General features: G+C 40.0%; 1 protein-coding gene across 1 annotated transcript; it reads left to right on the top strand.

The window, feature by feature from the left end:
- Nucleotides 1-6,635: 6,635 nt before the first annotated feature.
- On the top strand, nt 6,636-7,169 carry LOC132041605 (uncharacterized). The gene has a single exon (XM_059432305.1). The coding sequence runs from the start codon at nt 6,636-6,638 to the stop codon at nt 7,167-7,169; it is 534 nt and encodes a 177-aa protein (XP_059288288.1).
- The last annotated feature ends 5,302 nt before the right edge of the window (nt 7,170-12,471 follow it).

The raw sequence follows: 12,471 nt of genomic DNA on the forward strand, positions 1-12,471 counted from the left end.
GTTAAGTGGGATTAAAGTTTAATTATTTCTCTAATTAAGCCATAAGTGGTCACAGTAGTCCCCACCCATGGCTTGGCCAAATTTGATTGGCTCAAGCCATGAGTGGGACATGTGTCCACCTTGTATGAGTCATATAAATAGTAAATTGATGACAAGGAAACCATTTCTTCATCTTCACAAACCTAAGAAAACTAAGAAAGGGAGAGAGAAGCTCGCCATGGTGGCCGAGATTGAAGCTTGAGAAATGTTGATCAAAAAATGATTTTCTTCAAGTATTTCAACCCTTTGGAAGGTGTATAACAACGTGGGATTGATCCTATATAGCAAGAATAAGTATTAATTCAAGGCACAAATTCTAGCCAAGTTGAGAAGTCAAGTGTAAAAGGTAAGGTTTAATCTTCTTTTACATGTATTAAGGATGGTTTGTACGTGTTGTAGCTTGTAGAAATGGATGAAATTCATGAAATTATGTGTGTTGGTGTTAAGGCCGTATAGGGGCTATTTTGTGTAGGAATGATGAACTAATTTTACTTGGTATGTTGGTTGTTGTTGTTATGGATTTTATGATGAGAATGAAGGGTTTAATGATTCAAGTTGGAGTTGTAATTGTTTGTGGGTCGTTGTAGAGGTTAAAATGATGTTAGTAAGGTTTCTTGCAATTATGTGAATAATGTTATAACGTGTGGTTGTTGGTATAGTTCATGAATTTGAAAGAAAAGAATGTGTTGTTGTTGTTCTTGTTGAACTTGGAAGATTATATGTTGTATTGTGTGTTGGTTGGGCTATTTTGGAGTGTTGTACGGCTGCCCCGAGTGTTCTCGAGTCTTGTTTGAATAGTCTCGGATTGATACTTGAACGTATAATCATTGATGTTGGCTTGGTTGTATATGGTTGGTTTGAATGTAAAGGAAACGTCGTCAAATTATTTAGAAAGGAGTTACTAACGTTAGAATACGTTTTGAATTCCCCCGTAGCTTAACCGTAGTTCTTGACGTCTTGATATAGGTTGAGGTACTATTGGGCAGCGTATACGTGTTGTGTTGCGAGTAAACGCTAAAGGTATGTAAAGCCTATCCCTTCTTTCTTTTGGCATGTCCTAGATGTAAGTAAGATGCGGTATGAGCTTTGGGGTAACTCTATTCATAAGTTCCGAGCATGATTTATGATTCTTATTCACTTCTTGTCATTAGAATTCTTAATGTAGTCGAGCTATTGCTCTCGAGTCTTTTATATGATTGGATAGTAAATGATGCATAAAGAGTTCCTATTCTTAAAGGATTCTATAATGAATAACGTCCTTAACTTTCATAAGTTGTCTCGTATTGGTTTGATACATGACTAAGACCCCCGAGATTTATCCTTAATATAGTTCGTAATGATATTCAAAGAGAACTTAATATGGCTATCATCCCGATACTCGAGCGTTGATTAGTTTACTTATCTATTGAGTCTCAAAAGATGATTTATATGCATCCGGTTACTCACTACTCGCTTCGCATACCGTTATTACATCTTTCACCGAGTCCCGGCCGAGATGTGTCATCGTGCACACCTCCAGATGGTTCACCGAGTCCCCCACTGTAGGTATATATATATGTTATGGTGTTATGCCGTGTTATGGTGTTATGCTGTGTTACGGTGTTATGCTGTGTTATGGTGCTATGCTGTGATACGAAATTATGCCGTGATACGGAGTTATGCTGTGCTCTGGAGTATGCTGTGTTATGGCGCCAAAGACGGGGTGGCGGCCATGTTCACCGAGTCCTATAATGGGCCGGATATGATATATGATATTGACATGCATGATTTGTGTTTCAAAAGCAAGCATTTTGGTGTTCGTTATTGTACTCATTTTATGTACTTCTTATTTCTAAGTTATAATCCTCGTTTATCGTATTTCATGCTTTATATACTCGACACATCTCGTACCGACCCCCTTTCTTCTGGGAGGGGGGGGCCGCGTTTCATGCCCGCAGTACGGACGCCCGTTTTGGTGATCCGCCGCCTTAGGATATCTATTCGCCTATCTTGGAGTGCTCCCTTGTTCCGAGCTTCAGCTTTTTGGCATGCATCCTTTTGTTGTATATATGTGTCTATCCGGGGTACGGCGGGGCCCCGTCCCGTCATATGCTCATCGTTGTCACTCTTAGAGTGTCCGTAGACATATGTGTGGGTTTGTATATCGTCTTTGTTTAGTTGTGTATATATGACTTATGTTTTGGGACGTTCCCATTCGTAGGGCAGCCTTTGTCGCTTGCGTACGTATATATGTTTTGGGATACCGTATGTAGTGGCATCCTTGTCGGCTTGCATGTATATAGTTGGGGCGTTCCCACATGTTATGATAGCCTCGGCTTATGTACGATGTTATCCGTCGAGAGTCAGTAACTCTCGAGATAGGTTGTTGTTGTGATATATTTATATATGTGACAGTTTTGAGACGACGTCTTACCTTTTTATATAAGTTCCTTATCATGCTAGTTATGGGCTGATTATAGCTAATAAGTGTGTACACGAGTGTCCAGTTCGGGCACTAGTCGCGGCCTACGGGGTTGGGTCGTGACAGTATCTCCTCTGTTTGTATGCCTAACCCGAAATCACAATACCAACAAAACAACAATAATAGCAACACCAATATCAACAACATCATCAGCAATACTAATATACTCAATAAAACATCCCACACGATGTTTACCCAATTTCTCAACCAATCAGTCAACTTTACGAAGCTTTAGCAACTAAAATCTACATAATACTATTCATAATATCAATAGTAAAGAATATCCTTACCTCAATCGAGGTTGGAAGATCTTGAAATCTTATTTGTCTTCGATAGATTCCTTCGTCCCGTCAAGATTTGATATTTAGAAAAAGAACTACAAAACCTTATACGCTTCCCGAGCCTCGCATATAGTCCCGTTACTTTATTCCTCTCACAAAATGATCCCTCAATGTCTCTTGGGTCTCCCAGGTGGTTTTTGGTGAAAAGGAGTGGAGAAATGAGGCCTTAAGACCAGATTTTTGTCTTATATTGGAGTTGAAGGTTAGTTACCACCAACTTAAAATTTACCCTGTGCGATCGTGCTGGGAAGTGGCGTGTTCGCGCTGGGTTATCTGACGCCCTTCTGTGCGTTCGCTCCTAGTGGTGGCGCATTCGCGCTGACCAAACCTCTGGCCTGTCAGCCAGACTTGTAACGTTCATAACTCTTTACTCCGATGCTGTATCGACGAGCGGTTTGTTGCGTTGGAAACTAAACTTCATGAACTTCGACTTAGCAGGTTGCTTTTCTTCAAAACTCTTCATATGCTAGAAGACATTCTTTCCCCAAGTTGGTTCACACTTTATTGTTCAAAGTAACGCCCATCTTCTTCCAAGGTCATACTAACTCAACTTCTTCAACTCATTTCCTTATAGGACCTCCCGGTATTCCTTATGTGCATCCTTTACTCCTATAATATACTCAATAATGCTTCGCTCCTTATATTCCAAAGTTGTTTTACTTAGCCATAGTTCAACATACTTACGTTAAAATTTGCTAAGTGCTTCTCCAGAAGTACGGGGTGTAACAGGATCCTAACGTATCGATACGAGTATTGTTGTGTCAGTCCAGAGGACGATTGGCCTTCGAGGTGTATAGCCTAGTGCATCTATTATTGTGTCAATCCGGAGGACGATTGACCTCCGAGGCGTATAGCCCGGTGCATCTATTGTTGTGCTAGTCCAGAGGATGATTAACCTCCGTGGTTTCTTAGCCCGGAGTATCGATTGATTGGGTCGCCTGTGAGTGGCTTGTTGATAATGTTGGTCTCAAATTGAAAAGACTCAAATAGTAATAAATGGTATATTGAATCGGAAAAGATATACACTTGTCTTGGTGGTTTTATATTAATGATTTTGAGTTGTACGATTGATTTTGCCTTTGATTAAAATATTCTATTGGAGCATTTTTTTTCTATCTAATCATTATTGTTTTTTTATGGTGTGTTAGGTAACATTGAGGGGTAGGTTCGTGATATGCCTACGACTTAGGAGAACTTGCTGCTTTTGAGACTGTCGGCGAGTCTACATGATTGTTCGTGGGGCACCATTCTATCATTACTTATTTATTTCAGTTTTTCCGGCTGCGTCCCAAAGAGTTAGACATTTATCAATCCACATATAGTTATCAGATTGTGGGTAGTGTGTGGGAGTCTCGTATGACTCATTGAAGCTTTTTGCCACGTTTATTTATCTGAATATTTGATTTGACTTCTGCTGAATTATCTCCAAGAATGGTTATACTTTCATTCAATTATAAAAGACTTGCTTTATATTTGTGAAGATAGTTGTTTAACAGAAAGGATTAGGTGTTCATTAGTTTTACTAAGTGCTTCCAATGCTTTTCATAGCATCGGATGCCTGTTACGTCTAGGGTCGGGTTTGGGGCGTGACAAGCTTGGTATCAGAGCCTAGGTTTAGATGTGTCCTAGGATTTGTCTATGTCTGTGGAGCTGTGTCTAGTGGAGTCTTCCTTATGCAGCCTGATCACCTGCATGATCGAAAGACTACCAGGACATTTATAAGAGGTGTCATTCTTCCGCATTCTAGATTGTGCTATAAAGCTTGAACTTCCGTTAAGATTGTTTTGACGCATTCGTTAATTAGTGCTTTGCAGAAATGGCTTTAAATCATGCGGGAGCTGCTAACCAAGGGAGTAATAGTGCTTTTGATTCATCATCTGGCGGATGAGCCGCCAGGATCACTAACCGCACTATTGCTGCGGCCGCTTGGGTCGAGAACGGTAATGGAGATCAAGCACCACCGCCGGCACCACCTGCTCCAGCTGCTCCTGCTACGGGCATGACTGACATTGGATCAATGAAATCTAGATGCTTACCACCCTTGTTGCAGCCCAACAACAGCGTGGAGGTGTGGATCCAGCACTGGGTGGGGGAAGACTTAAGCACTTTTTGGGGCTGAATCCGCCCAAGTTCTTTGGTTCGCGAGAGGAGGATGATCCCCAGTACTTTATGGATGAGACTTTCAAAGCTCTAAGGGCCATGGGTGTGTATGTTTCTGAACCTATGGAATTTGCATCATATCAATTGAAAGATGCTGCTCATTCTTAATTCAAATTGTGGGAGACTGAGCGGGGTAATAATGCTCCAGCTCCTACTTGGGCTGAATTTGAGGGGGCATTCATAGAGAGGTTTCTATTTGATGAGGAGCGATTTGCTATGGCTACTAAGTTTGATAAGATTGAGCAGGGCACTATGTATGTTCATGAGTATAGCTTGAAGTTCACCCATCTGGCGAGGTATGCACCATATATGATTCCGACTGAAAACACAAGTTGACCCGATTTGTGTGTGGTTTAGTGCACGTATCAATTCTGCGTGTAATGCTGCTACTGCTATGTCTCCTACTTGTACATTTTCGTCCTTGTGTGGGTTCGCTGAGCAACAAGAGAATTGGAAGGGAGAAGAGAGGCTAGAAAGGGAACAAAGTAAGAAGGCCCGATCTACGGGTGGTTTCAGTGGTTCACAAAATGGAGGGCAAAGGAAAGGGTATTCTGCACCTACTCAGTCTGGCGCTTATTCCAGTGCTAGTGTTCCGTCTGGCAGGCAGGGTCAGAGAAATAATAATCAGAATATGTATTCGCAAGGTGGTAATAGACACTCATCTGGATGAGAGGATGGTATTTTTCACCATTGTAGAATTCGGGGACATATCAAGAGAGATTGTAGGAAGTGGCTGCGTGAAATGGCTAACTCTTCTACGCTTGCAGAAACAATTAGTCTGCACCTATTGCTGCTAGGACTCCGCCTGCTAGTAATACTAATAATACTCCTAATGCTTGTGGTAATGGGATTGGTAAAGCGGCTGCTAACACCGCTAATGGGGGTCAAGCCCAACTTTAAGGTTTGACTCATAGGGAGACAAACAAGCCTCGATGCTTGGACACAGGTATTCCCACTATTTGCTCTTTTGATGCATATTCGTTGATTGATCCGGGCTCAAATCCCTCAGCTGCTCCTTATTACTTCTAGAGTTTATAGAAATTGTGTGGTTGTAGTTAAGGGTCGTGAAACTACAGCTAACTTATTTGAGCTAGAGATGATAGAATTTGATGCAATTATGGGGATGGATTGGTTAGCTGCTTGTTATGCTAATGTGGACTGTCATTATAAGTTAGTTCGATTTTCTTTCCCTGATCAACCGATTATTGTGTGGGAGGGAGAAATTGCTAAGCCTAGCGATAGGTTTATCTTGTATCTTAAGGCTAGTAAAATGATTTCAAAGGGTTGCATTTACCATCTAGTTGCTGTCAATGATACCCAAGCCTTAGTGCCAGAGTTTAAGTCCGCCCCTATAGTTAATGAGTTTCCCGAAGATCTTTCGGATATCCCTCCTGATAGAGTTATTGATTTTGGGATAGATGTTCTTCCCGAAAATCAACCAATCTCCATCCTACCTTATTGTATAGCTCCGGTAGAGCTAAGAGAATTGAAAGACTTGTTGGATAAGGGGTTTATAAAGAATGAAAGATTAGTTGTATAAAAGTAATGTTTCAAAAGCAAAAGCTCCGTTAGATTTGAACCTTATTGTGCAATGACTCAAGACAACTCAGAGTCAATAGAAGCCGTATACAGACATGCAACATCGTGAACTAGAGTTTGCAGTAGGTGAAAAGGTGTTCCTAAAGGTGTCACCAATGAAAGGAGTTATGCAGTTCGGTAGAAAGGGTAAGCTTAGCCCTCATTTTATTGGCCCATACGAGATTTTGAGAAGAATTGGGAAAGTGGCTTACGAGTTGAAGTTACCATCTGAGATGGCTATGGTGCACCCTGTGTTTCACATTTCGATGCTGAGGTTAAACAAGCCTGACTCTTCTGATGTCTTGAATCATGACGAGATTGAAAGCAATGAAGGGTTGTCTTATGAAAAGGAACCTGTACAAATCATGGATCTTCAAGTTAGGAGGTTGAGAACGAAAGATGCGGCTTCGGTTAAAGTCCTGTGGAGTAATCATACTAGTGAAGAAGCTACTTGGGAAGCCGAGGAGGACATGAAAAGAAGATACCCTTATTTGTTCCTCGCACAGTATGTCTTGAACCTTTCGGTTGGGTTGTCCTGTAAAAGTTTAGAGTGGAGTGTGAATCACACTATTGTGTTTAGGCTTGAATGATGCATTCATGATGTGGATAATCGTATGTTATCTCTGAGGATGTTTCACTTCACTAATGGGATTCTCGAAATTTCTAAAAATTAAAGGTTTATTAAAGAATCTCAAAGTTACGACTTTCATTCGGGGACGAATGATCCCAAGTGGGGGGATAATGTACATTCCATAAATTTGAGTTAAAGTAATGTAAAATAATTAGGGTTTAGATTTCACCTTATCTATATGGATCCCTTCGTGATGGGTACAGGTGTTAAATGATCTTTACGGGGTCAAACGAGGTAAAGTAGTTCGTTAGAAATCCTGAAATTTGTCTAAGTCTAAGACAGTTTTCAGTTATGTCCAGTTTTGGGATATTTACATTGGGAATTTGGAAAAACTCAAAACATGAAAGTTGTAGGTATCGGAAATACCTTTCCAACCACATAAAGTGGATCTCCACCCGAGCTACGTACAGGGAGTTATGATCATTTTACTGAGCAAATATCGATTATCGGAAACGTGTGTTAAGCATGCGTCGCGGGCCCATCGCGCAGAATCCAGCTACAGACAAAAACATGTTCAGGTGTTGGAGCCACGTTACATGAACAATGTGGATCCCATGATCAGGCGTTGTACCCGTGACGAGGGCTTAACGCGGATCAGGATATTTTCTGGTTCCGAATTTTCTTTAAGTCCTACCTCGTTGTGTTATTTCCCACTTCATTCCAAATCAATATTTCTGAGGAAAAAAACCCTATAAAAGTATATTTATCCCTAAGGTGAGTTTCCACTCAATCTTGATCATTCCCACACCATATTAATCCCCTCTTGATAGTAAATCATCTCTCTAAAACCCTAAGTTCTTGAAATCTCAAAAAGAAGAATATAGGGGCATGTGGATTTCATCTAAGAGGTAAAGTTTCTAAATTATCTAAGATTAATAACGTTTGGGTTTGAGTAGAAAGTTCTAAAAGGTGGGAATCCGTTAGTGATTCATGAAAGGGTTTAAGAACCCGTTTATAGGCTTAGAAAAGCCCTAGTTTCGAACAAGGGTAGAAATCCGAAGAATTCGTTAAACTTCTAAACTTTGTCATTTAAAAACCATCATAGTGTGATTGTTGAACTTGGAAGAATTCGGATGCTAGCTTATAACAGGTTAGAGGTATGACTTTTTTTGAACATACTCTTTTAAACGATTTGTGTGACTTTGGTGGTGGTTTGTGTGCGTGAGGGATAAGCCCACATTAAACCTTGTTTATACTATATATTATATATACGTACTCATGATTGTATTCCTCTCTAAAGGATGATTAAAAAATTGAGATATAAAGCTTTGGTATTTGAATTCGACTTACCCCACAAGGGATGTTTAAACTTGATATTTGGAAAGCTTGACTATCTCATGTGAATGCGCTATGAATGGATTGTGTTGGACTTGAAACTTGCTTAATGAATTGACTTTGAGTTTCTAAATCGATAAATGAATTAAAGTACCCCTATAATGGGATGATGAGATTACTAACGAGTAACTTGACTATCATGATATGACTTGTGATTTGGCTTACAGGCCATGATTTCAGATTCGGCTTCTATACCATGATTGATTATTTGGCTAATATGCTATGATTGGTATCTTGTTTGTGTTTGAGCCTGTATGGGCAATCTGTGCTAGTCCAGAGGACGATTAGTCGCTAGGGATCCCAACATATCGATACGAGTATTGCTGTGTCAGTCTAGAGGATGATTGACCTCTGAGGCATATAGCCCGGTGAATCTATTGCTGTGTCAATCCAGAGGACGATTTCTCCGAGGTGTATAGCCCGGTGCATCTATTGCTGTGCTAGTCAAGAGGACGATTAGCCTCCGTGGTTTCCTAGTCGGGAGTATCAATTGATTGGTTTGCCTGTGAGTGGCTTGTTGATAATATTGGTCTCGAATTGAAAAGACTCAAATGGTAATAAATGGTATACTAAATCAGAAAAGATATACATTTGTCTTGATGGTTTTACATTGATGATTTTGAGTTGTACGATTGATCTTGCCTTTGATTGTAAATTATTCTATTAGAGCGTTTTTTTTTCTTTCTAATCATTATTGTATTATTTTTGTTATATTACTCATTGTCCCGGAGACACTCACTGAGTACCCAGTACTCAGTCTTACCATTGTTATTTTTAATGGTGTGTTAGGTAACGTTGAGGAGCAGGTTCGTGATATGCCTACGACTTAGGAGAATTTGCTACCTTTGAGACTGTCGCGTGAGCCCACATGATTGTTCGTGGGGCACCATTTTATCATTACTTATTTATTTCAGTTTTCTAAGTTGCGTCCCAAGGAGCTAGACATTTATCCATTATCTTAGAAGCTCCACATATAGTTATCAGATTTTGGGTAGTGTGTGGGAGTCTCGTATGACTCGTTGGGGATTTTTCCACGTTTATTTATCTGAATATTTTATTTGACTTCCGTTGAATTATCTCCAGGAATGGTTATGCTTTCATTCAATTATAAAGACTTGTTTTATATTTGTGAAGATAGTTGTTTAATAGAAAGGATTAGGTGTTCGTTGATTATACTAAGGTGATTCCGGTGTTGTTCATAGCATCGGATGCCTGTTACGTCGAGGGTCAGGTTTGGGACGTGACAGAAATAAATAAAGGTATAAAGAGATTGGCGCCGCAGATCGCTCAAGCAGCTTAGCGCTCGATCTCCTTAATCAACTACCTCTAACTCAATCCACTCCGTGAAACCGATTAGTACTCAGAACAAAATTCCACCACAAAGAATGCAGCAAGTGTAGTATGAGTGCATAACCACATGTACCTAGTATATCTCATAGACCACAATGAAAGAAGTAGTGACGAAGAATTAAGAAAAGTCTTATTATCTTTACCGGTTTACCTTAGCCTGAACAAATCAATTAACAGAGTAAAGATAAATCAATTACCAAGTCAGTCAAATGGCTACTTAATCAGATAATCAGACAATCAAGTAGGGTAATTTAACTCACTTAGCCAAGCAAGAGCGACAATGTAGATAATCAAATAAGGAAAAGTATGATAATGCAATGCAATGATACGCCTCAAGTACCAACTCCTCTCTCAACTATATATACACGACACTCCTCAGTAATATTTGGGAGTTTGTGACCCATGGAGAACCCGAAAGGTCCATATACTGTCAAAACCATTTCCCTTTTGCTTACACACATTCGCCGGAACCATTACCCTTGGCTTAAAAACATTCGCCGGAACCATTTCTCTTTGGCATATCACATTTCCAGCACGAACAATCTCCACGTGCTTAACTAATACTCATATTTGGTTTCTAATGTATATGCGTGATACAACATATAAGAGAGTGAATATCTCAACAATCCGGACTCAATGTCCCACAAATTAATGTAAGTTCATTAATAATCCAAACTTAATAACCAACAATCTTAACTTAATAGCCAACAAGTTCAAGTAAGTTTAACAAAGAATTCTAGACGTAATAGCTAACAAGTTTTAGTAAGTTGATCAGCAATTCTATACTTAATACCCAACAAGTTAATTAACATGTTCATCATAAGTGTACGAGATTCTTTAAGCTACCAATTACAGTCAACTAGTCAAATATAAGACAAGTAGCACATAACAGCTAATGCCCACATGCTTTGGCATTCCTCGAATGCCGAGTAACGTGGTATGAACCTCAAGATAATGCTTTTCCTTTCCAGAATGCCACCGAATTCTCCCAAACTATCAAATACATAATCTACATGAGTATACTAGTCTCAGAGACACTCATATTGTTATGATAATAACTCAAGTCCAAAAAGTCACCCCAAAAGGCAATCCCGAGCCCCCATGGTCAAAACTGTAATTTCATCGCAAAATTAGCCTACCCACAGCCTAAAGGGGAAGCACCGAAAAAATCATCCAAATCCGATCACAAATCAACCTTCAATTTCACGTCTTACCCAAAATTCCATTTCCATGAAAAATCCCAATTTCAAAGAATAAATCATGGATAGAATTGCAAAATAAAAGATGAAATAACATGAAAATATAAAAATTAAGGTTAGAAACTTACCCCGAGCCAAGACATGAAGATTGCCATTGTAATCACCCAAAACCGAGCTCCCAAAGGTCTCAAAATTGGTTTATAAACAATGAGTTTTGAATTGGGATTTTAATTCTGCCAAACCACTGAACCTTCATCGTGATCGCGATCGCGACCCTCTCCCGTGATCGTGGCCAACCTACCTGGTCCGAAACCATCGCGAATGCGACCAATCTGGCGCGATCGCAAAGCACATGCTGACTCCACCCCCTTCACAAATGCGACTCCCTTGTCGCAATCGCAGTGCCTTAGCCCCCCAGCCCATCATTGCGAACACAACCCCTACCTCATGATCGCGAAGGCTTATAGCTGGTACCAGACACAAGAAAAATCTGGTGTCTCCAAAATTCCGTTCCAACCCTTGGAATTCATCCGGAACCTCCGGGACGCAAATCAAATATGTTTTAATTATAAAACATGCTATGAACATTGTCGTGCAATCCAAACTCCAAAACGGGATCATCTTGACCTTTTATTGACCGTGGTCAACTCCAAATCCTTAACTTAACTAGTTTCCCAACAAATAACTCAAATCACATCTGAACCCCTCAGGATCCAAACCAACTACTCGACTAAGGCATAAATCACATTCTGAATCTCATAGAATCGATGAAACCCGATTCGGCCTCTCTAACCTCTCGATGTTGATTTTCATCAAACTTTTCCATTTCCTTAATTCAAGAACTTCCACATTTGTAAATTTCTTTCCAATACCGTCACAACCCAATTCAACTAAGTCGCGCAGGCACCTATCTTTCCTACCTCGGTAGGCGAACCCTTAACCCAACAATAGTAAAAAAACACAAAAAATTACTTAGATAAGTGGAAGAAATAAAATCATGTAAGTCTGACGATAATAATATAGAAAGTATGCGGAAGTAAGGAAAATACACCCCAGAGTCTGGCCTAATCCATACAAGGGCATCTAACTAGAATCTACAAGTCTGGAATATCAATAATACATCAAGTCTGAGTATGTCTCCAAATAGAAAATAAGACATAAATAAAGAAGAATCTTCAAGGCGGCGGACATCTCGTGCTCACGCTGTGGACTCTAAGCAACACTCGGAGTGACTATCAGTCACGAGAAACTCAGGTAGATCCAACTTGGAATTCTGCATTCATAAGAGAATGCGGCAAGTGCAAGTCAGTATAAAACCATAGTACTGGTAAGTATCATGGGCCAACTAAGTTCAACTAACATAACCCAGACAATAAA

The sequence above is a fragment of the Lycium ferocissimum genome, unplaced genomic scaffold, assembly GCF_029784015.1.
Source record: "Lycium ferocissimum isolate CSIRO_LF1 unplaced genomic scaffold, AGI_CSIRO_Lferr_CH_V1 ctg10872, whole genome shotgun sequence".
Taxonomy (NCBI): domain Eukaryota; kingdom Viridiplantae; phylum Streptophyta; class Magnoliopsida; order Solanales; family Solanaceae; genus Lycium; species Lycium ferocissimum.